General features: G+C 39.4%; 1 protein-coding gene across 3 annotated transcripts in view; it reads left to right on the forward strand.

Annotated features, from left to right (window-relative positions):
- The window catches only part of BEND5 (BEN domain containing 5), a 923,509-nt gene that overhangs the window by 760,119 nt on the left and 136,171 nt on the right, over positions 1–27,219 (forward strand). For all 3 annotated transcript variants that reach the window (XM_032191937.1, XM_032191939.1, XM_032191938.1), the window contains one exon: positions 3,868–3,979. In XM_032191937.1, the coding sequence (XP_032047828.1) occupies positions 3,868–3,979 (112 nt within the window). The remainder of the gene's footprint in view (positions 1–3,867; positions 3,980–27,219) is intronic.

Genomic DNA, 27,219 nt, shown 5'->3' on the forward strand with positions numbered 1-27,219 from the left:
ACTGAGTGGAGCTGGTAACCTCTTGAGATCTGGCTGTCTCCCAAGTAGGGAGGATAAATACTGCAAAATGTTTCAGTTTCCATTTCAATTTTGAAACTCATTTGCTTTGACTGAATTTGCACTGTGTTTATGTAAATTTGTAAACACTGTAATAAATTTATCTGCTGGTAGAAAATAGAAATTTTAGAAAAAGGCTGAAGAACATTTGTGAAAAGCAAATTCTAATTCAACAAGTGTAACAACAGAACCTGATTTAAATGTATGTTGTCACAGAACAGAAACATAGTAAGTGGAATATATATCTAGCAAACCCTAACCATCACAATCCAATATTCAAGTAATTGTTAACAGCTTAAATATTTTAAGATGTATGTCATTTTGGGGGGTCAGCAATGACTGATGCAAAGCCCAGGTTTTCACAGAATGAATGATGGCCACAATCAGGTGATAGCAGCAGTTTGCTCCTACATTTTATTTTACTTTATTTTTTTTTTGTAGAAAACTCACCAACTCCTGATTCCATCTCTAACTTGTGGTAGTCTGTGTATGCCCTTCTTATTTGGCTCCATGTCAATACTATCATTACTAAGAGCATTTATGGGCATGGACATCAAATGTCATGAAATAGAGTGTTTTCTGATGCCCTTACTCTAGAAAAGTTCACGTCCTCCATCCATTGCTAATTTTCGAACCACTTTTGTCTTCTGTTGCATCTGTTGGAGTCTGTAATGTCTCCTGTTTTGGTCTCCTCCGCATCGCTTTTCAAAGATTCAAAGATTATTCTTAAACAGTCCTTTAATGTTTTTTTAGGGGGGTTGTATTTTTTTCACTTTGTCAGTTTTGTACAGAACACTTTATGTCACAAAATAAACTTAATCTCAGTAGGACAGATCTGGGGAATACTTAGTTATATGAGGAGCCACACCAAAGCCACTTGCAGTGTAAGTGAGAGAGCAAGCTGGTCTTAAATACTGAAAGGCTCTGTATTGCATTAGAACATAATTGTTTCCCATTGCAGAGCTGCTGTTTCCAGAACATACCTGTGTTTCCACTTTGCCTACACAATGCTTGAAGCAGAAAGTAAACAGTTAAGCAATGGAAATTTGCAAGCATTGTGGATTGGAAATGAACTATTATAAGCTTGGTAGGGGGAATTAAAAAGCAGTGCAAAATTCAATTCTTAAGTTATCCTGTTCAAGTGCTTGCATTGGAGGTACTACCACGAGGGAGATCACATCATCTGGGAGAAAGACAAAATAATGAGTGTAGGCATGTGGGAGACTCTTACTCTGTGTTTTGGTCATGTCCTGATATACGTGAGCTTTGGGAGACAGCTCCACATGTAAAAGAGTCAATAATCAAATCTGAAGTACTAAGGAACACAACTTGATGTTTCCTTAGAGAGACCTCAAGTTTGCAACAGATGAATAAAGCAAAAGTGTGGTGGATACAAATTTGTCTTTAGGCCAAAAGGTGGGGGGGAAACAACACTTATAGGAGAAAAAAATGTATGCTGTTCCCAGACTGGAAAGAAATACTAATGCCTCCGTCAGAAATTGAATTAATTGTTCTTACATTGATAAAGATGTGATATATCACATCAAAAACTAGCTAAGTGATATCTGGAAATTAATTTGGGATCCTATTAAATAGAACTCAGAGGAGCTTCCCAAATGAATAACTTGTTTGTCGAGCATTGTGGTTTTTTTTTGTGTTTACAAAGTCTTCTTGAGTAAAGACAACTATTTTCAACTGTTTCTCTTGCTCGAAATGAACTATGAGATTCACCACTAACCAGAGATTAGTGGCAAATTTAGCTAGTGCAAATTGCAATGCCTTGGTATCTTTCATAAATTAGTTATTGTTTATTTCTATTCCTTATAGGGATGACTTATACAATGTTATCCAAAAAGTCCTAAGTCCCAAATATAATATTGACAACCCATGTATGAATTTAAAGTTTAGTCTTGGTGTTCTGTAGCTTGCCCACTTTAATGTGCTGTGGAGAGTAATATAATGGAATCAAAATACTCTTGCTTTTAATAGTGTTATTAGTTTGAAATAAAACTAAAACAAAATGTAAATGGGACACTTCATCCATAAGGGGGTATGAACTGATGAAATGAAAACCACGTGATTCTGTTCTTACACTGGTTTTGTCCCAGTGTAATTCCATGTATGTCTTTGAAAGTACCTCTGATTTTATATCAATGTCTGTGAGATCAAAAGAAGGTAGGATTAGCTGAGCTGACTGGGAAGAGTTTATATTAAGACCAAAAAAAAATGAGGGTGGTGGGGGAGAAATCTTCTATAATGTGTTTTGCTTTATCATGAACTGGAGACAACAGTCATGATTGTCTGTGGAATTGTTGGGGTGTCCAGAGAAAAAGCACAGTTGCTCTCTAGATAAGCAGACTGGTGATGACCAAGATAAGGTGGTGACTTTTTCCAGCTCATCTGTGGTTTCATCCCTTTGCTTTTCTGAGCATTTTACCTGTCTCTAGCTTTTATTTGGGATTGATATACACAGTCATTTGTTTCAGCTGCTAGAGAAGTGGGAGCATTTTCATTTCTTTTTGCCAGTTAAACTTATGGTTTTTGGTCTCTAGATTCTTAGAATTTTTGTTGGAGGATAGTGCCACTGGAGTAAATCTCTGCTGTTTACACAGGTGTGTTTAAAAGATTAAGGTTGAACAGACATTCTCATAATAGACCAGGGATCAATGAAAGCTCTTGTTTTCTCAAGAAGATTTAAGGCTTAGCAATGAAGTTGATTTTTTGTTTGTTTGTTTGTTTGCTTGTATTATATAGAAAGTTGCATTTGTGTCTGAGCTTTTATTATTTCTGTGGACTTTGTATGATCTTTCATAGAATTCCTGAGCTGATTTCAGGTCCCAATTCCTGAAGATCTGCTTGAGCTTCACTGGTCCCAGACTCAGACTGAGACAGTAGAAGGGATTTAACTCCCAGCTTGTATCAGTGGCCAGAGATTGTCTAGGTGATCTCTGCAGTACGTGAGGGAAATGATTTCCCCCTCATATCTCTGCCTACTCTAGATTTTTAATTTCTTGTGCATTCACCCTACCACCAGCACACTGAGTTTTAATGGGGCTTCACCAGAAGGGAATATTACTCGATGGGACTTAGAGCAGCTGAATCAAATGTAATGCAATGTACTACAAGGGAGATGAGCCATGGCAGGAAGGAGAAGCCAAAGTGGCATATATGTTTCACTGACCACAAGATCTGATGGCCAAAAAACGTTTTAACTTAGTGTCTTGGCTGGCTAATTTTCTCATAGGCAATTGCAGGAGGGAAGGAGACTGAGGCCCTGGGTTAGTGAACAGTTGCATTCATGCTTTAAATCCCTTAAGCACATACTTAATGGCCATTGATTTCGATGCTCTTAACAGCTTTGCTGAGTCAAGGCCTGACTGAGGGCAAAGTAAAGGCCTGGTGATGCAGTGCATGAATTATCCTTATAGCTTTAGAACCCCCAGCTGCAGCTCTGAAGAGACTTGAACCTCGAGGGCCAGGCAGGCTCCTCCAGCACCAGTGTGGCAAGCTGGTAAAAGGCAAAGGACAGAGGGAGTATCTATGTTGTGCATGGGAAGAAGGCTGAATGGCCAAAGATGTAGTTATTTCATAGATAGTCAGCTGTTCACATTATTTCTAACAGTGGCTGTTGCTGCAGGCTTTCCTTGTCTTCAAGGGGGAATTTTCTTTTTTCTTTTTTTTTTTTTTTCTGTAAGAATAACTTATTCAAATACTGCAGCTGCAGAATACAGCCCTAATTCTACATCTGAAGCCAGGAGGAGCTACAGCCCATATATGTCCTTTGTGTTGTGTTTTTTCTTGTATGTGCAGGTGCTCCCTTATGGGGTTCGATTTAAACCGGCACTGGGCAAATCCATCTCCATGGGCTCATCCCACCCTGCACGGAGTGAAACAGCTTATCATCGAGATGTACAACAACCCGGTGAGTGGGGAGAAGTAACACCAGAACAGCCGCTCAGCTAAGGTACTGTCTGTCTCCTCCTGCGGGGTTGTGAGAGCTGCCAGCAACTCTGACGTGGCTTAATCCAGTGGCAAACCAAAATAAGAGAGAAGCAAGCAAACACCACCCCCACTGCATGAGATCAGGGAACATCTGAAGTGCCTTTTGTTGCAGGAAGCATCGGAGTGGAGAGAGCAAGTGAAATGAAGTTCAGCTCAGATTAAATATGAAATAATGCTGAAAGCAGGGCCTAAATTCAATCGAGCTGCTCTCGTGATGTCCTGAGCTGGATTTGAAACAGCAGGCCCCCCAAATTGAATTACTGAATGGCATTGATGCTTAATCCAGAGCTCCGGCAGGGGTTGCTATGTAGCGTGCAGAGCAGGAGGAGGATAATATTTGCAAATATTATATAAATACACACGCACACACTCGTGCTCACTCAGAAGCAGAGGTGTTCTTGAAGGTGAAATCTTAGCTAATCAGAGGAGATGGATTGCAGAGAATATGGAGAAGAGGAGTGGGAGGGAGGCAGACAGCTATTGAATGTTTGACATCAAAGTGCAGAAGGATTATTGAATGTGGCACCTAAGGAAAAACTGCTGAACAAAGATGGAGATGGGTAGGAAAAAATCACTACCAAAAAAATAAAAGGAGATGTTATAGCTTATTATTTTTTTTCTGTGTGGAATTCCTGAGATTTGTTCTTTCTGTCTGCCTCACATTATGGAAATGGCATTTGAATCTTTAATTCCCTGGATTTTTATTTTTATTTTCTTTCAGTTAATGTATTTTTTATTTTATTTTATTTTATTTTATTTTATTTTAAAAAAAGGGACCTAGTTTGCCTTGTTAATAAAGAGAATAATTCTTACTGCTGGCTACATTATATACAGAATAAGAGCTTCTTTACTTTAACTCCTGGTTCTGCTAGTACATCTTAATTGAACCTTTTATCTTCCAGATAGTAGTAATACCTGTACAGAATGGGTTTTAGGCACAAAAATGGTAAGTTCATAGGTAGGAATCTACCCCATATTTAGTACACTATTGTATGTAAAATGTTTTCTAAGACCACCAATTGTCTGGCTCAGAATTTTTTCTGTTCTTTTTGTGCAGCACCTAGCACTGTGCTTGTGACTATAGCTCTTAATATATCTTATATTAGAATGGTGATGATGGACAGTAAAGCAAGGAGCCTTCCAGCTAGTTTGGTCTTTCTTTTCTTTCCTGCTCCAAAGAACAAGACAATTTCCTTCTTGAAGATGGAAAGAGCATGCAGGCTCCTTTGTCTGAGCAGAAATTTTGTTTGTTTGCTTGTTTTGTTTTGTTTTCCAGGGGCAAAGAGGTCCTTAAACATTACAAGAAGGTTAGGTGTAGGGAAAATCCTATAGCTCATAAAGTGACACATCTCAGCACTATTAAAAGTCACTGTCAGTAAAATAAAGCTATTCTTGGGGGAAGAATTCTTTTCAGCTTTGTCCAATTCCAAGGAAGCTTTGAAAACTCTGGTAGTTTCCTGTTGCCCTGTGTGCAAAGAATGAATTTATTTGCTGTGGTAGCTGAAATGAAAACTCAAAAGAAATGTCTGGTCAGAGTTGTTATGAAATGGAAATCTTTTTCTCCTCCATCTCTGTTTCCCACCCCTCTGTGGTGATCAACCTGAGATGAACCAGTTTCAGTTCATTTCCTTCTGAGGGAAAGAAAAGGAACCTTTCAAACACAAATGTAACATTTCATTTTCAGGGTTATTTAATTTTTTTTTAAATGCAATTTAGGATTATTTTTTTGATTAAATTACTAGAAAAGTTCAGATGTCTCTTCAGAGTTTCATTTCTCAGTGAATAAGCTATTCACCAAAAAAAACCCTCTTTTTTCTGATTTTATGATCCCCTAGTCAATACCAACCTTTCTGTCAGTTTGAGACCCTCAACAACACAAGAAAGGATTTTATTTATTTATTTATTTATTTTCCAGGCAATACCATATTCTTAGTCCCTCTGATCCCAGTTATATTTGTATGAAAAGACCATATCTGAAGTTCTGGGACAAAAGGGGAAAATGTGCCACTTCAGACTGCTAAAATTTTAAGTTCTGTCCAGGCATAGAGTGTAACTTTTAGATGAGTAGCACATGATAGAGGGCTGGCTGCATGCATAGGTGAACCAGTTGCAAGGGGGCTGTTGTCAAACTGTGATGGATCGGGGAATATACATCTGAAAAGGTTTGTCCTGCCACCTTCTCTTCACTTGAAGTCTCCCTACACTGGGAAATATGAAATGAAATAAAATGCAAATTAATGGTCCCTGCAAAATATTGTAATAACCTCAGTTTCTCCCCCTCCAGACAAGATCTGTCTTGAGGAGCTGCCCACAGGAGAACTGGGTTGTATAAAGTAGAAGTTCAGCTTCATGTTGTTGTTCCAGAATGGCTTGGTGCTGGCCCTTTAGATGTATTCATTCCCTTTAAATCATTTAAGGAAAATTAGCTGCCATAAGAGCATAAAACCACATTTTAAGTGTTGCTGTATAGGAGGATTTTTCTTCTACTGCTGCAGTATGGAAGATAAGCTGTTTCCTTTGAAAAAAAGTTCATTCTAGAGGGGGGAGGATGACTGACACAGAAATAAGTCAAGTGTAAGTCAAATAAGTCAAGAAATAAGTCAAGAAATAAGTCAGAAATAAGTCACACACAATACTATAGTGACAGTGATTCCAGCATTGAATGGTCCAAGGCTAAGTGTTTACTGTAGTTATTGTATAAAAATAAACCAATGCATCTGTAGTTCTCTTTTGTTCTTCTGGGTTTTGCACAGATGCTTATTTAAAGAGTTTTAAATTCTGTAATGACCATATCTTTAGGTGGAAGTGGATGGGTGAGGACACTGGAGGTCAAAAACTTCGTATCTTTGTCTGTCATTGATTTTGAAACGATTGTTTTTGATAGGCCAGCACAGTGAAAATGACTTACTATGTGTACTGTGGGGGTATTTTCAGCTCTGAAGCTAGTCACTATTACAGGTGATACTGAAGTGACGAATTTACTTGTCTACATCTTGAACAGTTGGCTGAAGATTCTTGATCAGCACAACAGGATTTAAACACATGAACCATCTTGCTGACTTCAACAGTGTTCCTTGTGTGCTTATGGTTAAGCAGGATGTGTTTTGGATAGGTGGTCGAGTGCTCAGCAGTGGCAAGCTCAGAACATGGATGGTCTATGGAAATCAAACAGTGCTTATCCCCTGGTATAACATGAGGCCTCCAAAACAGAGAGCAGTAGAACTACTTGATTAGCTTCGTGTGGCCATACAGCACCTATCCTGAGGAGCAACTGAACTGTTTAAAGCAGATTTAATGAGTGGACTTAGGTAGCATGTTCAGTGTTGGCTTAGTCCCCTTGAGTGTGTACGTTGCAATGTGGTCTTTAACCACAGGGGCTCATAATATTCTTTTGTTCAGCCCCTTGCCTCCCTGAGCTCTCCAAATGGAAAACTTTCACACAGTAAGCAGCTATTCAGAGTTTTGTTTTAGCTTGTGTTCATTGTGGAGCCCTGTCCTGTATTTACTGTGTTTTTCAGATTCTGCATTGAGGATAGGATTTTTAATCTCCTTGTGGGCTTATTATGTTGCTTATTGCTATACCATGAGAGCATTTCAGAGAAATTAATTATTTTTCGTGGCACCTCCGTGAGAGACAATTACATTATCCTTGCATGAATCGGGAACAGAGGCAGAGACAGTTATGGCAGAAGTACCTACTCATTTGAGATAGATAATTTAAGTTGACTGGGACCAGATTAGTTTCATGTCATTCACCTGTTTTCTATTGCCTGTTGTCGTTGAAGCTGGAGTCCTACATGCAAATGTTTCCAGTATTAGACAGTATTCACCTTGTGCCCTGAATGAGCTGGAGACCTGACGGGGGGGGGGGAGAGGGACCAACACTTACCTGATGTGTGCTCGTTAATTATCACCTCCTTTGTTATGCATACATACACCAAAGTCTTCAATTATTTTTTGCACAGACAACTTTACACTTACCATTCCTTACTTTGGAGTGTTGCAGCCTTTACAAACTTTTAATACAATTCCAAGTGAAAGCTTTCCTTGATTTGAAACCAAAACATACAGCTGAAACGTAGCCCCAACGTGCTGAAGTCTGAGTCATCCTCTGGGCTGGAACTGCTCTATCCACCCCACAGACACCTGTCACATGGGCTGATGAATTAACTGATGGCAATCTACTATTGCTGTGCACTGGCATGAGGGAGGGAAAGAGATGCTTTGCCTGTGGGCTTTGTGGGTGTCTGCTGACAACAGAGTTAATAATAAGGGATGAGTAAACATAACACTGCAGACTTGAGGCTGGCTTTTAAGACTGAATAGCAACTTTTCTGGGTTTGAGAGCTTTAAGATCCCATGTACTGGCTTAGATTTGAACTAAAGCATCATATATTCCCAGTCTTGCTGTGTCTTGTTTTTGATCTGCATAGGCTTGGCTGTCCAAGCAGTAAGACTATAGAAGAACAAACACTTGTCTAATAAGCCAATGTAACTCCTGATTCTTTGGCAGATGACTGCATTCCTCTCCACAGTAATATATATATCTTCTTGCAAGCATATTGGACATACTCCTTGTTGGTTCTGTGTTGCCATACATCTTTATATCCTTTAGAGACAGGTGGATATCCTTCCCTGGGGTTGGTTGTCCTTTGTACTTCATGCATCTTCACTACTGCAGGAATACTGCAGAGACAGCTTGGCCAAAGAAAAAGGCATGAGATGATCTGTTTTCCAGCTTGCTTTCTCTGCTGATAGTCCCAGACACTAGAAATCAGATGAGGTTGAATGTTTAGTGGTGTGCAAAGAGGTTAGCATAGCCAGTTGAGGAGAAATGCATTCTCTCCCTGACAATCCTTAACTCACTGGAGTTGACTCTATTGTTCAGCTAAGTGGTTTCTCTAGGCTTCCCCACCATCTTTGCCAATGGATATAGGCTCAGACCTCCCCTGTGCTCACACAGACATTCTTTTCACATTGTTACTCATTCTGGTACTGATCTCTGATCATCCCCATCAGGAGATCACGCATTCTTATCCCTCCAAACCACTCCCCATCTCTTTCAAAGATTCAGTTCAGTTGCTAGCGCTTGATATAGGCATCCAGTCACCACTGCCCTTCTGCATACAGCTCTCACTGACTAGTATAGTCTTCTTTCACTGTTTAGGCTGGTGGCAGTCACTGCTGTTGTTAAGCAACTCTTTTCCTAGGCTTTCCATAGCCACACCTATAACATACTGTCAAGAAAGGTAGTTTTGACTGTGCAGGATCAGTGTTCGGATTGTGGAAATGCTAGGGGAGTGTTACGTGTGCTACAGATCTAACCCCCAATGCTCTTTGTTATCTTGAACTTTTGTAGGGATGAAAATCAGAATTTTATTTTTTCTAGTGACCCTGGTTATAAAGGCAGTGCCATATTTTGAGGGAAGTGTTCTGATTCCATGGAAAGCTAGGTCACAAAATGAAAGATTAGAAACCTTTAGCTGATACTTTACAGCTTGCAACTATCCCTAATGGCAACACCACTTTAGTGAACTCTGCCTCCATTCTCTCTGCCTCTGGCAGTGCTACATCCTTCAACAGACAACTCTGCATTAAGAGGGGAGAAGAGGGGAGGAGGGAAAAAAAAGGAAAAAAAAAAAAAAAAAAAAAGCTGGTATCTTAGATGTATATACTTTGCTGGAGTGTGACATAAATTTTCCTTTTGTCCGCCCTGCAAATTGTGTCAATCTTAGAGGCTCTACTTCCACTCATCTCATGAAATGATGTTATTAGTATTATCATCAGTGTGATACTGGATAGTTGACAAAGTATAATAACAGATTTTTGCAAGAGTTTCATATCAAAATTGCACACTTAGGCTTCTTATACTATAAGCCCACAAGTACTATTATCTAATCTAACACTGGAATGACTGGAAGCAATTGTTTTCTGCTCAAAAATTCTTTTTCCCTCATAATCTTCCCTGCTCCTGTTATGAATTGGAGCAACAAAGTGGAATATATTTCACTGCAAAATTATAAGCTGACTTTCATTCCAGCTGAAGCCAGTTTGGATGTTAATAAATGTTTGGAAAGGCTGTGGGTTAAGGCTTGGTATTGCTCAGAAATCACTAAGAGCCAAACGAATCAGCTGAGGTCTGCATCATCTGGTATATGGAGTCATAACAGATTAACAAAGTGTAATGAGATCTGTAGCATAACACGCTACCTGGCTCCATTTTGCTGTTAGCAGAGCCCTTAGACTTCCTTCCCCAGCTAAACAACACTATGGTAATGAATAATCATTGTTAACAAAATATTGAATTCTAACAACCTACTAAGAGGCAACATTCAGTCCCTCAGACATCCTGGGTTGTCATTTATACCTGATGGTTTTCACTCAGGCATCAAATCAACTGTCATCAGGCATCAATTTTCACCAATAAATTAGTATTGTGCATGTTATTCTGAGCTGTTCGTAGGCGGAATGGCCAACATGCTGCTTCTATTTTCTCTACTTCTGAAACTAGAGGAGATACTACCTCTTCTTATACCGTATGTGTTCAACTAGGATAACCCTGTGGCTGCTTTTTGTGATGCTTGTGCCACTTTGTTGCTGTTGTAGAAATGCCCTGTACTACTTCCATCTTACCAGTCCCTACTGACTGAACAGTAACTTTTTAGAATTGTGAATATAATTCTTATTTCAGTCCTTTGTTGAACGAAATGCCAGTAAGGGCGACCCTTCTTTCACTGCTGCTAAGTCAATATTTAGCAATGGAACGGATGGATCATTGTCTGATTCCATAGCTTTTGCTAGCAAGTGCTTTGGATTTTGGCTTTGAATTTATTTTCTTGCATTCTGTTGGACTAGCATAGTAAGGGTTACTAATGCTCCAGCTAACATTATACTTCATACAAACTGTTTGAAAATATTCCTGTTAAGCTCTTCCTATTGTTAAATATGAATACATTGCATATCTGCTGACAAAAATAAATATCATGTTCACGACCAGTTTGTTAGCTATGGTATCTTCTGATAAGTGGTCTTGTGGGAGTGAAAGAAACAGTGGAGAAGAATTCCTCTCTTTCTTTCACTCAGAAAAGAAAGATTTAATAAACCTACTTCACTTTGTTATTGGGATAAAAACAGTTGTGCCACTAATGCACTCTATATTTCTGCTAGTTAAAGCAGTTTCTGATCTTAGCAGTTTCTTTCCCATGGTCTTTTAAACACATGCAATACTAGAAGGAACTTGCTAGCAGCAGAGCTAGTTAGCTACTAGAATAGATTTACTGGAGATGCTGAATCTCTGCACTGGAGGGTTTTATGGCGTTTATTGGGAAGGGTTTAGATAGAGTTAAGTCAATTCTGAGGCAATAGAATGGAATTCTATAGGTTCTCTTCTGATCTCCGATCAATCTCTTCTTTTCACCTTCTCTTGGATTTGTTTCAACATGTAAACTGCCTCTATGCGTATCTTCATACATACAAATGTATATATAAAAGTGAATCTATAATTTCTTTGATAATGTCTTAGCAATCATTGACACCATTAGATGAAGTCCCACATAGAACCATGAACTTCTTAAAGTGATGGTTGTGGAAGGAATGTGCTGTTTAGGCCACCCTCTGCAAATAACCTTATTTTTGTAACAGCTCTGGAAATTACAAACCACATTTAAACTAACCTAGACAAGCCTTTTGTTTGTTTCTGTTTTGTTTTGTTTGTCACAGTGATGTGTTCATAATCTAGCTGTGGACATTGCTCTGTTGCGCTTCTGTCAAACACTCTAGTCTCCCTTGGGAAAGTGTTTATACCTAGCAAACTTCTTTCTGTGCTCAGTGTGCTAATCATATCACTCTGGTAATCTCTGGCACAGATATTCTTTTATTTTTGTTGTTGTTGTTCACACTTTGGTAATATTTGTAGCTAGAGTAGGCACTGTTTCAGCTAACTTAGATCTCTCATAGAAGAATGAAACATTTCAATCCCAGAGAGCAAAGCCAAAATGTTAGCTTCGATGCAATGACCGCTTTTGTACCTGACACTTCAAAGCTGCTTCAAAGCTCCATTACATTCAAACATGTTTGAAGCATCTGTAGACAAATTAGCACGTGGTTCACTATCATATCTCTTAATTGGTACCCTATTAGTTAACCCTTTCAGTTTCCCAAATGTTGCAGTAATATTTGCAACCTGTCACTTGGGGCACCTATGTGCAGTAGCTCTTGCAAGTGGCTGCTCTACCCGTCTAAATCAGGCACATTTTTCTTTTCTGTACTTCACCATTCTGAGAAATCTTTGTACTGCTGTTTTTTGTTTGGGGCAGACATGTTAGTTATGACCTCCACTTTGCAGTGATCTGCTGTACACCTTATTATCTTTTCTTCTAGGTGTTTTATTGCTATTACATGGAACTTGCGTTGTTGCTTTCTTAGTTTTAGCTCAGCAACCCTGTGTCTTTCCTCAGCTCTGTAAGGCCTTTAGTCAAACTCTTCGTTTCTTTTACCTTGGATCAAAATATTATCTATCAAAGCTTTAGTACCCTCTCTACCATCAAAACACAGTTGTATTTTCCTGGGACGTGCCTGGGGGGCTGAACACAACTCAAAAATCCCTCTGAGGAAATAGTGTCTCCTAAAATAGTTTTTGAAGATATACAGCCATGTTCTCTGTTTTTCTAGGGGCATCTGCCAGCACCCTGCTGATGAATCAGAGCCATCACTTCAAAGAATTTACCCCTTGTCAATGGAGGAAAATATTCCCTTTATATAATATACACATTTTTTTGGTCTGTGCATACACCAGAGGTTCTGTATGGATTTTTTTTTTTCTCCCTCTTGCATCTTCTTTCTGCTTCTACCTTCTGTAATTCCTACAGTTGTAATGTTTTCAAATTCCTTTTTTAGTATCTGCACTGGGGAGAGTAGCATTAATCAGGGAGTGGCTGACATGTTCAGTGCTGTGCTGAGAGTTTCGCCGAGCCTGGGAGACATGTTTAAGCTCCTCCTCAGTAATTCTGGCTTCATGTTTCTCCTCCCCTTCTCTGTTTTTCAGGGAGACACAGGGTTTGAGATTTTTTATTTTTTTTACCCACTTATGAAAAATTCCCCCTTAGAAGCACTTGCAGGAGAGCAGACACTATAAACTGTGTCAGAGTCAAGGTCACTGACAAGTCTGCTTCAGTCGGTGGCTGCATTTGAACTGATGAGCGCTGAGGAGGATGAACTCCTGCACGATGCAGCAGTCAATTCCAGCTGGCCCTTGCCAGAGCTTCGTAGAGATGGGGCTTCTCACAGGATGCAAGTGAAAATGCCTGGAACGAGCTGATCCATTTTATTTTTTGTACTTCAGACAGCACTGGGAACATGCTCTTTGTTCATGCAGCTCAATTTTCTGCCTGGGATTGCGTTTGCCTTTTAAGACATAGGGGCAAAGTCACTGCCAGGGCTTTTTTATTTAATACAAAAGAGCTCTTGGTATTCAAAAATGATTTACAGACAGCTGGCCAAGTGTTTGACCTAACTATATCTGTTCGTGCTATTCTACTGGTGCAAGATAGCTGTAATAGAGGCTTACCCAGCCAGTGGACAATTAGCCCAATGTATGCAATGAAGATGGGAAAAGTGAAATGCTGATTTTAAATGAGGATATTGACATAATAGCATCTCAATCAGTGGGCACTGGAATAGCAGTGTAAAATTACTCACGAACAGCAGAAGAAACTAAGCCAGTGGAGGAGTGACATTGTAGATAAAAGAAAGATCAGAAGCAAAATAGGGGGAAAAAAAAGTGTGTGTGTGTGTGGGGGGGGGGGGGGGGGGGGGGGGGGGGGGGGCAGGGGGGCAGATGGACAACGCAGACAGGAGGCTGGAATCATATCAACAAGTACCAAACAGTATCACAATCTCTATGCATTAAAGTATCATGCCAAAATGGGATGGTAACAGTAAGCATCCTTTTAACGGCATGCTAAGAACAACCAAAGAAGCTATGAGGGCTCAGAGGGTAATGATGGGGGCTGGGTAAATATCATGATGATGTTTTATGTGAAAACTGCATTTATATTCTTATTTATGTTCTTTAAAAAATGACTTTGGAGCAAAAATAAATAAATAAAAAAAAATAGAGAGTTCAAAAGAGAATACTAGATTTTTTTTTTTTTTTCCGTAGCAAGGATTAAGTCTTGATTGAAGATGTAACTGTCACAGAATCATTCTGTGGTAATAAACATGCTCAAATCCATCATTCCTGGTGGAGCGTAAAAGCTAAAATGTCTTTAGATTTTCACATGCTTTTGAAAAGGGAGCAACATAAAATGGAAAACTAAAAGGAGTAGCTAAAAGGGCAAACCAGAGCAAAATAACACTTTCAGGTGACACGGCAGCTATATAAAAACACTATCTTAGCAGTGCATTTTTCTACCTTTACCGTTAGGGAGTAAGCGTATTAGCCCTTTTTGAGAAACTCCACAACTTTAAAAAAAAAGGTCACATGAGAAGTTTCCAAAGGGGAGTATTAGACTGAAGAAGGCCATTAGCAGTAAAAGGACACTCTTTGAAGTCTTGTCCAAATGAACTGAGGAATAAACCCCACTGCACTCTAGCAAGTTAAATGCAAAACTGTAATAATACAGGACAAAAACAATTTTGAAGAATAACTTGCTAAAGGCATAAAAACTAATAATAAAAACTTTTTCAAACACATCAGAGGCAAGAAGCATGCCCAAAGGTCTATAAGGTTGATAGATGATCAAGATGTAAAAAAAAAATCCTCAAGGAAAGAAAGGTCACTGCAGAAATGCTAAATGAATTATTTGCTTTGGTGTTCACTTTGAGAAGCCTAGAGGGAATTCCCAAATTAGAGCTGCTTTTTATAAGGGGCAAGTCAGATAACATGGAGAAGAGTGGTACAATGCTACATGTAGTTTTGGAAGAGGAATTTATGCTTCTCAAGCCTGTTAGCTGTTTTTGCAACAATACAAACATATTAAAGTTATCAAAAATAGTGAAGCAACAAGTAATCTGACAAAGACTGTTAATACTGTGTCCAGAGCTGGCAGATCCAGAAGATGCTAAAAACAGGGATGCTAGTACTTGGAGCAGTATTGTTCATATTTGTGATTTTACTTGTATTGTTTTCTTAAATGTCCTGTGTGGCAAAGAATACTTCTGCTACCATCCTCTGACAGCCTTTTTTACTGTTCGCAGGAAAAAGGAGAAAGAGGTGGCTGTGTGATGGCTGGGTTAGACCTACTGCTTTCATAGGTGATAGCTGTTTTGTCTAAAAGAAAGCTCTGTTCTTCCCTTGTTTTTACTTCTGCAGTCCCGTACTTATGGTGCCTAAGGTTTCCTGAACCTTGTTGGAAGTATTGTGCAGTGCCGTACAGTATCACTAAACTGCCAAAAAAAAAAAAAAAAAAAAAAAAAAAAAGTGAAACCATATTCTGAATGTGAAGAGGGAAGTATAAAGACTGTATGATATTCCTAGATAAAAAGAGAATTATCCTCAAACAATGAAAGCTACTGTATTGTCTGTCTGATAACACACAAAGTTACAGACTAGTTTCCTTGATTTCTGGCCGTATCTCATTGCACGGTAGAAATCCCAAAGAATTCTGCAGATCAGATTCTCTACTGCTTATTTCTATCTTGTGCCTGTTTTACTGTGCCATTCAGAGCTTGGGCATGTGAGCAGGAATCCCGGAAGGAGAACACAGCAGCTGCCTAATAGTTTAAAGAAAGGTGTAGGAACTAATGGATCCACTGTGGATATTTTAGGCAGATAGGCTTTAGTTATATAGTGGTTGACCAGAGAACTGAATGAGTAACACTGTTGCTCTTGTGAAAAGTATAATAGATAGCCTTTATAATTTCAAGTTGCCAATATCTTTGTCTTTTTGAAAACTCGTCCTATGACCATTATAATGAAGCAGAGCTGCTTCCCGAGTTATTATTTTTCTTAAACCTGAAAAACTGCACTTTTAGACTTGCAGGCGTCAAAAATAGTTTAATGCCTGTAGCATTATTAGCTGGAATTTGTGGGCAGCAACCCTGCAGTTTTGCATATGTTTTCTTGATCTAGAGCCCAGTTTAAGCTGTTGAATGGGGTCTGTGTCTGTAATGTTCCCTAAGTGCTATTATACAAAGAGATTGCTTATTTGAATCATTAATCAGTCTCTGGATGGCTGTGAGTTCTTATATTTCATGGCTGGTTTTCATGATGTATGTGACCTATTCGTAACGTTGCTCAAGCTGCACTGGAACAAGACTTAATTTCTCTTCTTGTTAAAGCTTTTCCGCTGACTGCTTTTGCTACTATATGCTTAGAAACTATCCCAAACCCTGAGGACCACTACATGCAAAAATCTACTGCAAAGCTTCTTCAGAAAAGAAAACTATTTTAGTAGCTTAACTCTTTCAAGCCAGTGTTAACATGATAGATTGTTGTTTCCTATGCAGTTGTGTTCAGTCATCTTTCCAGAACCTGATTGCTATTTGCCTAGCAAAAAAAAATCCAATTAAAATTAATGCTTTAATTAGCAGAATTTTAATTGTCTTCTTGTCAGTAGGTATATCCTGATGTTGGAATTTTACAGCATCAAAGTTGAGAATAGTTCCCATCTTATAAGTATTTTGAAGGCTTCTACTTGTTGTCTTCTGCAGTGCTGACACCGGTGGATCAATAGGTTTTTAAAACCAGACAGGAATCACTGTGATAATCTAGTCTGACTTACAAAGTACTAAATATCATCCATCATGGTTTTCCTAAATGGGCATCAAAGTCTGAGCTTCCCCAACTTCTGGTGGCTTAGCTGTTAGAGAGAATGACTGATCTAAAAGAGCTCAGACATTTTATCTCACAGGAGCATCTGGAATGTCAAATCTTTCTCCAAATACCTTCAGAAACCCTGTTCCTGTGCTGGTCAGCGGTTGTGTTAAGCCCAAACACCCCACTTCCACCCCCCTTTTTTCTTTTTTATTTTTTTTCTTTTATTTGATTTTCTCTTCAGTGTATCTACCTTATGGGAACTGGCATATAGGAAACTTCACTGGAGAGAAGGATTACCAGTGTGGTTCATTTTGATGGCCTGAGCTGCAGAATCTGATCCTGTGAATGATGAGGCCACCTGAGTGCACAGAAAACCAGGGGCACTCCAACAAGTGAGCTGACACCTTAATTTTTTGGGGGTTACTCGTGTGTCGGGGTGACTCTTCTAGAGACAATGCTGTTATTTTTGTCACTATTTCTTAAAACAAGGGAAGAGAAGGGATCAAAATTTGAGAACTAAACCTTGACAAACAAGTGTATGTCTGGGAGAAACAGGATTGCCTGTGTGTAAACAGCAAAGTCAAAGATGAGCACACCACAGAGAGTTTGCAGCAGGGAGGAGAGGGAGCAATGCACCTAATATTGCTGAAAAAAGCTCCACAAAAAAATTGCGTGCAAAGTCTGTAGAATGGGTGTTGCCTCTCTCATTGTAGTATTTTGGTCTGTTTTATCTTTTTAATGCTTTGAAGTATAGAATTTGATGCTTTTTTGGTGTCTTCAGTGGTTTAGCTCAACAATATCACTGCAAGATATGTAATGCTAATGATGTTACCATTTTATTATGTCAAATAGCCTGTTCCTTTAAATGCTTTTTATTTATGGACCATCCCCTACAAGATCATTTTCTAAGTGTGAGAATATCTTGCATTTAGATTTGGGTTTTCAAAAGTACCTTCTGAAATAGGGTCCTGTCCTCTCTCATTATATCTTAAATGTGAAGTTCAAAAGCAAATTAGGATTCAATGCATGCCCTACTGAAATATAGTCACCTTTGGAAAAGACCCCATCAGTAGAGCATTGTTTGAACAGTGTAGACTTGTATGTTGAAAGAAATCTTTTTCTGTTCTGAGTCACCTAATCTGTTGTTTTGTATTTTTTGAAAATAAACTGCCTCCATCTTAGTACTGGTCTTCTGCTAGGGAATTTGTGGTGGTTTATGACTTCCCCCAAAAAAGGTATTCACTGTAGAACTAAATCTTGGCAGAAGTAGATTTAATCATCTCTGATGACTTGTAGTCTATGGAAACATTATTGCTTGTGCTTGGTTGGCGAGTCTGCCCTTCAGGAGTTGGTTGTTCTCCTCTTGCCACAGTTAACTCATGCAATAGAGACAGCTTTTTATTGTTTATGTCCCTTGGTAATGGCTGTATTGATCTGGCCTGATGTAAACAAAGATTCACAGTTTGCCAAATGTTGCTAAGGGTACCAGACTATTGCTGCAACCAGCAGATGTATTCCATCATTCTTCAACCTTGGTGTATGAAAGCCGGAGCAGCAAGATGCCACATGTTGGTGACTCAGGAAAATGGCACATGCCTGTACCTGCTGCATGTCAGACTCAGATGTTTCTAAAATTAGGAAGAGTGTATTTTTTTGCCATGTTTTTTGGTCTGCCAATCAACGCAGGAACATTTAAAGGTTAGCCTAATTTTTATTTGTTTGGAAATGAAAGCCACAATGACAGTGCTGTGCAAGAACATCTTTGAATTTTGTTACTTTGTTGATTTTGAATAAGCATTCCTTTCTTCAGAGAAAAAAAAAAGAAAAAATAAAAATAAATAAATAAATAAGGCAGGTTGCTGAAACTGACCTGATTGGGAATAAGAACCAGGAGGAAGCTGGGCTGTTGTCCAGCCTGACAGCTCAAGGCAAATCACTTAATTATCTCCTCACTCACCCAGTTTAACAAGGAATTTTCACTGGAAGGCAAAAACTAAGAGAAAGGGTTTTGAGACAAAATTCTTACATGCAGCAGCTCAAACTAGAGCTACAGAAGTAAGAACTGCTGAATCTACTAATATTGCTTGGGGGATCAGGATCTTTGTTTAGAAAACAATTTAAATCTGTTTACCTGGTTCTTCAGCACAAAATCCCAGTTGTTCTTTGAAATGAGAATTATTCCAGCTCTGCAATGATGAATACGTCTCATCATGACAGAACAATTTGATGGGTTTTTGACTATTTTTAAAAACAAGAGGCTTAAGACTACAGTTGGGAAGGGGTGGTGGTGAGAGAACAGACTAGCTATTAGATCCTTAGGTGCTTTTTCCCAGAGTCCAAGATGGAGGAGAGATGAGCTGATATAGAGGGCAAACTATTTTTTTGTTGTTGTTTGTATTGTTGTTGTTGTATTTTGTTCTCCTTGAGAGACGGAAAATGCTGATTGCTTGATCCCATCTTATCCTGGTTCTAGTCTGTTAATTCCAAAAATCGTTCTCCAAGTGGCGTGGTTACTTTCTAACAAGATTAGAGGGAGAGAAGCAGTGAACCACTCTAGAGACACTTGGAAGGTGTGATTTGGAGTGAGTTGGCTAGAGAGTAGTGCAAAGAGGCCTGTCCGACCTTTGCATATTATTGTACGGATTTTACATCTGTCACAGTAGTGGATTCTTGTTTGCAAAAACAAATATTTAGCTATTATTGGCTGTGTTAGTCAAACTGATGTATACCACTGTTGTATAATGTGATATTCTGTACAGAGTGTTTGCAAAAGACTTTGATTTCTGCAGTATTATAATAGTAAAGGGCAATGAAAATTTATATCATAACAGACATTGTGATTTTATGTTATTAGTGAAAATAACTTCAAATGCAGTTTGCTAGATCTGAAATGGAAATTCATCCAAATGAAATATTAGTTCAGCTTTTGGTCTTGTTCTGAGAGCACCAGTATCTTCCACTGAAGTCAGTGGAAGCTGTAAATGATGATTTTGTCTGCTTTTAGCTGTTCAAATTGATTTATGCTCTGAACCCATTAGTATCTGTGCACCAAGAGCAGTAGAAGTGTATGTCTCTATACATATATTACACATATAGTAAGCTTTATGCATTGTTTTCCTGTTGATTGTGTTTTTTAAAAAGGGTATTTATCTGCATGTTTTCCCCTTGGAGTTCTGAAGTATGACTGGATCTCATTATACTCCAATTTGGGGAAAGACTGGAGGATTTGGAATAAAGCTTGGGAGCTGTTTACCAGGCCATCACAAAAACTGTGGTCTGCGTTCTGTACCCAGGCCCAAAATGCAAAGGAGAAGCTGCCATCTGGCTTTGCAGGCTGGGCAGCATCAAAGGGGTCCATGCTAATTGGATCACAGCCTCACAGTGAGCTGTAGGGAGCTATCCTGTAAGAACTCAGAGACTGGCTGGATGACCTGATAGAAATTTTCCTTCTCTAACTTGTGTGAAGGAGAGTTGGCTGGAATGCACTGCCAGCTGCCACCCTCTTTCAGGACACTGGAGAGAGAATAAAGCTGAAGTTCAACTAACTGGCTCTGTACCCTGGTGAACTTTGTTATTAACAATGTCAGTGCCCTCTAAAACTGCACTGGGACTCAGTGGGGTATTTTATTTTTTTTTTTTTATTCTTTTGGACTAGAATTTACAGAACAGTCTGTGGGCAAAACATATTAAATTATGCCATTACTTCCTTCAGCCTGGTAAAGTAGTTGTAGTGATGCATAGGTGAAGATTAAAATGTTTGCTTAGGGAATTGTTACATTTTACAGAGAATGGGCAGAGTGATTCTGATTTACTCTAGGGTTTTCAAATGTTTAAAGTCATTCTGACATCAGTACTCGCTCCCTCTGTACACTGAAAACCCCTCAGGTCAGTGCTTGGCAGCCATCTATATTGAGCATGGGAGTTGTCCTCAACATCTTGTCTCTTGTTGAACCAAGCCCCTGTTCAGTTCTCAGCATTACAGTTTGTTCACTCTCATTCAGTCTTCAAGCCCAGGGAGTTGTCTGGAGCATCAGTTCCTAGCTTTGGTAAGAGGAAGCTTCAACCATTTGGTTTCCAGATAGGACATATGTGCACATGGGACCTTCCAACACACACCGCATTCTCTGTCCTGGAATGGCCCTCTCATGCTTTTTGTGCCCGATTCCTGGCCAAGATGTCTGGAATTTGGAAGCAGTTGTATTGCCTAGGAAGGCTCCTAAGAGAAGTCTGCTTGAGGGAAAAGGTGCTCTGGAGGTGGCTTTTGGCGTGACCTGTAAGATGAGATGTAATTAGATGGCAATAACGACTGTGATGGAAAATGACTTCCAAGGCCAACCTGAAGTATGGACTGTGCACACATGGCTGTGGGTCAAAGCTCTTTTATCTGGCTGTCCAGATAAGGTCTCTATATCCATACTGAAGATGAACAGTGTGATTTCCAGCACTCCTGGGCATGGGAAGGCACACTTGTTTTCTGAACATCTGAAAATTAGTCTGCTTTGGCTGTCATTTTCATAAACAAAATAGCTAGTTCTGGTATTCAAGCGTTTAGATGCCATCGCAGCTTTTTCTGAACTTCATTATTTCAGTGCCAGTAAACTCCATTTATTTTAACTTTTCCCTGTTCCTCAGAACTAATTATACTTTGCAATCCTTACTTTTATCATGGTGTTAATCAGCTCTGAGCATAAAATTTAAAGGGGAAGAAGAGGGTAAGACAAAAATTTAGAGGGTAAAAGGATTAAACACTAAGAATGTGGAAAGCGCCAATTTGGTTGTAACAGTGTGACATCAGAAATTCTACTTGCAAAAGGAGGACATTTTTAAGATCTGTTTTTTTCTCCACTAACAATACCTTTAAAAATGCATCTGGTAATGGCCTCAAGGATTGTAGCTTTCAGAAACAATTCTGAGATGGGATTTGTATGAGAAACCTTGCTGAAAACTCGTTGAAGGTACAAAAGGACAAATAGCCAGATAAATGGAGATAGAAGGGCAGACAGAGGATGTTAGCTTTCTCCTGAACTTCTTATAGGCATTTTAAAGTAATTTTGAATAACTTCGTGGAATACAGGGGAAACAGCTTTACTGTACATTGGGCAATACCTGAGCAGGCTTGATGTATTTTGCAAGGTGACACCCTTGGATGTAATAATGTGGATGGATTGAATTTAGTAACAAAACAAATAATACACAGGTTATTAGATTGCCCATGTTACTCATGACCATATTGCACTCAGAAAAACTTTCTATTCTTAAATCTGCTGCAAGCTGCTATGGAAAATCCCATCTGTCTCAGGAGAGCAATGCAGGAGTCCAGGGAGTGCCACAGCAGGCATGGCGCCAGCTTGCTTCAGAGTATGCAACCTTGCTGATCCATTAAGGTGGTGTGCTGAGAGCTGAAAACCTTCTAAGAAACAGTTCATTAGACTTCTCAGGGGAGCTGCTGACTCTCTTTGTGGTATTATGGGATGGGGTGACCAACTTGTCTCCTTTGAAGACTTGTTCCCCTATTCATTGTCCAGCAAAATGAGGAATCTTGAAAATAGAAACTCTACCCAGTCATTTTTAAAGGTCTATTATCAGAAAGGAAAGTTAGTTACAAATTGTGCTTGAGGGGCTGCCTGGTGCCAAGTGGCCTTCAGGTATTCAGTAGCCTGGCAGCAGCATTTCACTGCTTGAAGGAATCGTAGAGCTATGTGTGAGGGATAGATAAGACTGTTTGGGAAGAAATGGCATTAATTCTGAATAAAGATGCATCTGCAGCCTCCCTGCTGGAATATAATCCTTGCAGTTCTGGGGTTATTTCAATCAGCCTTAAAAGATCTCCTCTTAAATCTGGCTGCCATTCAAATGAATTTACCCATTTTAGTGGTACCACAGCCACAACCAGATGTGGAGCATGCTGCTGTCCCCACCACAAGATGATTTATTGATTTCTGTGCTAGCTGAACTTATAGAACCAAAGGAAAATAGAAAAGGAAGGTGAGCCTAATTTGAGGGGGAGGAGGAGGGAAGCAGTCAGGAAAAAAAAAAAAAAAAAAAAAAAGAAAAGATATATCTCCATTGAAATTATTATTTTGTAAGTATGTTATGGTTGGTTGAGTCTATACATGGAAAACTAATCCATTGTTGTTACCAAAGCTACTTACTCTGTTCTCTGGTAAAATTTGGTCCCCTTAACAACGTGTAATTGACATACGTGGTGGGCAAAGAGACAATTACAGCTCCCCACTCTTCTCTTTCAGGGCAACTGACATTTTAAAAGTTAAGCCTTACATTTCATGTCCATTTTGCATTGGATCAAGCCATTCTTTCCTTGCTCACCAACCCCAGGTCAGTTTGTAAGCCCTGTCAGCATGAAGAGGAAGGTGGAGGTGCTCTCTGTGGGGAGCATTTGCTCTAGGTGGTTCACAGACTTGAAAATGACTTGTCGCTGGTGTGACAAATGTTTTTCTTTGCGCCAGGAATTGGCCTGTCCCTTTGCACATTGAATGAGCAGATGCCTAATTAGCCTATTATTTACCATGGTTGAGATAGCTGAATTTTGATGAAAGAGACTTTACTTTAATCATTGATTCATGACACAGATGCTCATACTGTGCATTAAGCTGTTTAACCTTCTGCAAATATAGTTGCCCCATGCACCCTTTCATAAATATCCTGGCAACTGCCCCGTCTTCCTTCATTCTCTGTGAGGGAGAAGCTTGGGAGCCCCAGAATTGGTCTTTAGTGCTGCTAATGTGTGCATCAAATGCAAGCAGAAGACACCGAATGGCATGAGGGCACTGTTTGGCTTAGGCATATGGCTATCTTTCAGGGGAAGAGAGAGATCCCTATGCTAGCATGGAGCAGGGCTTGCTCCAAATCCTGTCATTCACTGCCGGAGTCCAGAAAGCCAAGCTAAGGTGTCCCACTGAACAGGGCTCTCAGGGCATCCCTGTTCTTCTGGGACAGTAGCATGGCTGGAAACCCAGGAGCACAGCTACACGGAGGTGGGATTTTTTCAGGCTCCCCTGCCACTGCTCCCAGTGTGGCTGTGTTAGGCAGACCCTATCCTCCTCAAGTTTTCATTGTCTTCTCTGGAATGAGTGGTGGCGACTCCTGGAGGAGGCTCAGTGCTAGTCTGATCACTGCAGCTTTGAGAAAGCTGAATCTCCACTTGGCAATAGCTCCTTCCTGTATTCTCCATCTTCTTTTGGTCTTTGCTTCTGTGTAGATGATATTTCACTATCAGAAAGGCCAGTTTCTGTGTCAGAGAAGTTCAGCCGTGGTGATGAGCAAGGCTGTGTGCCGCCTGCAGCATCCAGTGCCATGGTGGGTTCACAGCTGGAGGGCTCCTTACAAAGTAGCCAAATCTGTTTTAAGCAGGTGCCAAACTTCTGTAGAAAGTACAGCAGAATAATTATCCGATGCTTTCTAAAGGCCTGAAACTTTCTTTCACAGAACCCTCTTACACAATAATGCCAGACTTCTCTAAATATGATCCTGAATTCAGGAGAGGATTGGCACAAATATCATTCGAATGAGCCAGGTGTCCATAGGAAAGCAGATCCTTTTTAAAAGGCTCTGAGAGCCTTTTCAAATGCAGTTTTTATCCACCTCTTCACACCCATTTCCCCAAGACACATCAGTTCTCATATGCTCTCTGCTTTATCGGTTATGTACTGTACATCCAATGGCTGGTGAAGAGAGGAGCCCAAAGAGGCAGAGCTGTAACAAGAAGCTGGATAAACATCGATTGCATTTTAAAATCTGAATAATTGTTGGGTCTGTACTGTTAGGAAGAGAAAAGGAGTTAAAGATTTGCTCTCTGTTTGGTGTGATAAATGGCACATTCTATGTAATACCGATGATGGATGCAGCCTGAAAGGTCAGGGGAATTCCCAGCACAGGGTCTGACCTTTATTTTACTCACTTCTCCACACTGAGTTTAGAATAAATTCACCAGCCAGAAGGAATCTACCACTGGAGGTTTTCTCTTTGTGTTTTATTTTTGAATGCGCTCTTTCACTTTAAATTCTTCTTGGGGATTTTTTATTTTTTTAGTAACAGGAGGAGGTGAAGAGAAGGGAACATTTTAAAAAATATTTGGAAGATCTCAGCGGCTAAACAAATAGGGAGATGCTTTCTTTTTTGGAGCTTTGAGATTAGTCATGCTGCTGTCTGTTTTGGAAAAGTGTTGATATCATAATAGAGAACCCAATCTTGTGTTAATGTGTATGGACTGATATAGCCTTCTCTATACTGCAGAAATCCTTCAAACTGTAATAAATTGGAAACCCTTTATTCTGAGAAGAGCAAATATCAGAAACCAGCATATTTTTCCAACTCCCAGTCACCTAACTTTGTGCTATCTTCTAGAGTTTTGACTCACATAAACCCCAAAGACGAAAGGATTTATAAATACCACTGACCAAAGTTTTAGCAGAACAAGTTAATGTGAATAAGTTAAGGGGAAAAAATCCTTAACTGTGGGATCTATTAGGTTGCTGGAATAGTGTCCCAAATAAAACAGAAAAAGGAACTCATTTTTTAAGTGATTGAAAACAGAAATTCTTAGCTCTGTCAGGATTTTGACCCACTATTCAGAAGTTTCATAGAAATCACATGCTACTCATAGGACATGGTCCTAATGAAGAGCAAATGCAGTTGTGGAAGATAGGGCATTAGAGCAACTCAAATACTTCATGGAGCACAGGTGGGCCCATGCCTCTAAGGGGATCCTCAATGAGCTGGTTGAGTAAAGTTATGTTAATGGGGAAACTGAGCTGCAGACAGGCATGGAGACTGCACTGGGTGCTTCCACAGCACAAGTTGAAGTCGCCAGGAGAAGATGAAAAGGCAACATCAAGCTGAAAATGTTGCTTTCCTGGGAAATGGCTGTAATTAAATTGAGAGCAACCCTTTCTCATGCTAGTAAGTGACACAGTACGGCATAGAAACCACCTACCTTTTGCCCTGCATGTTATTGCACTGTATTGTCTGTGTTTATTACGTGCATTTTGTTTTACATTTTTTGTTGTAACAGCCAACATCAGCTGAACTCCTTTTAAAGACTGCTGAATTTTTCATATGGCTGGCAGAGGTCTGGAGGAAGAGCAAGCTAACACTGGAAGTGACAGTATTCCTGCAGAATACATGTGTATAATTGCAAAAGTTTCTTCTTCAAGGAAGTCTGTGGGGGTAAAAAATGGCAGTCTAAAATACTCCCCTAAATTACAGTGCTTGAGCAGCAAGACAATCTAAATTTTCCCTCACTTTCTGGTATACATAAATGTTTTCATGTATTTGGTGTTGTAAGGCAACACCACAGATTCTTTAGACAACACAGAGAAGACTTCACGCAGGTATTCTGCCGGAACATGTGGAATGAGGTGTAATGTTATTGTGGCCATCTTGTTGGTTTCAGAATAGAAAAGAAGCAAGGCTTTTAAGAAAGTAGTAATATTCCTTTGTCCAGCTGGTATTGTTAGACAAGGAAGGCAAGTTTGTCACTGTTTTGTGACACAAAAACTCTGCCAGCAAGTTGCATCTTATGAATCACATCTAATACCTGGAGAGCTGGGATGAATTTTTATCTGGGAAATATAGGCTCTTAAAAGCTTTATTTAAATTACATGGATGATAGCTTTATAACCAGGTGTTTGTAACAATTTATTCAAAAATTTTGGGACCTACTGTGAGTATAACTTATATCTTTCCCATCCAGTGTGGTGTTTGTGAAAAAAGGATGGAGGTACCATTTTTCTTCTTTGGAAAAGTCTCATAGATGACACAGGTGAGGAGCCCGTAGCATTTGCTAAATGTTATTGGCTATTGTCCTCACATTGAACCTGACTCATCTGAGGGAACTGGGGTTTGTTTCTCTGCCCCAATCTCAGCCCAAGGAGGTTCTAATTGTTAAAAGCTTCTGAACATACACATATAACAAGAAGAACAACCCAACCAACTGTCCTTACCAGTTTTGAACCTGTCATAATGAAGATTTTTCTTTTTTGAGCATAGGTTCCCTATTCTGTAAATCAGTGTTAACTCATTACGTACTTAAGAGAATAGATCTTTCAGAAGAAATCTCCACAGTAATCCTACTACAAAGCAAGTACCTGAAAACCAGTAAGATTTCACAAAATATTTCCATCCCACTTCCTTCCATTAATTTCCCACATATGTTTCAAATTATTTCAAAAATACTATCATTTCTAAGCTGAAATTGAGGAGAGCACTTGCAGTATAGAAGCTTTTGTGCTTCTTGAATTTGAGCATAAGTTCAAAAGTGGTGCATAAACTGAATAATGTTTTTTTAAAATTCATTTGACTTGTTCAACAGTTGAAGTAGATTCCCATCTGAGTACTACTGAAGATGACATCTTCAGTTTATTCCATCTAATGAATATCATTCG

The sequence above is a fragment of the Aythya fuligula genome, chromosome 8, assembly GCF_009819795.1.
Source record: "Aythya fuligula isolate bAytFul2 chromosome 8, bAytFul2.pri, whole genome shotgun sequence".
In the NCBI taxonomy this organism is placed as follows: domain Eukaryota; kingdom Metazoa; phylum Chordata; class Aves; order Anseriformes; family Anatidae; genus Aythya; species Aythya fuligula.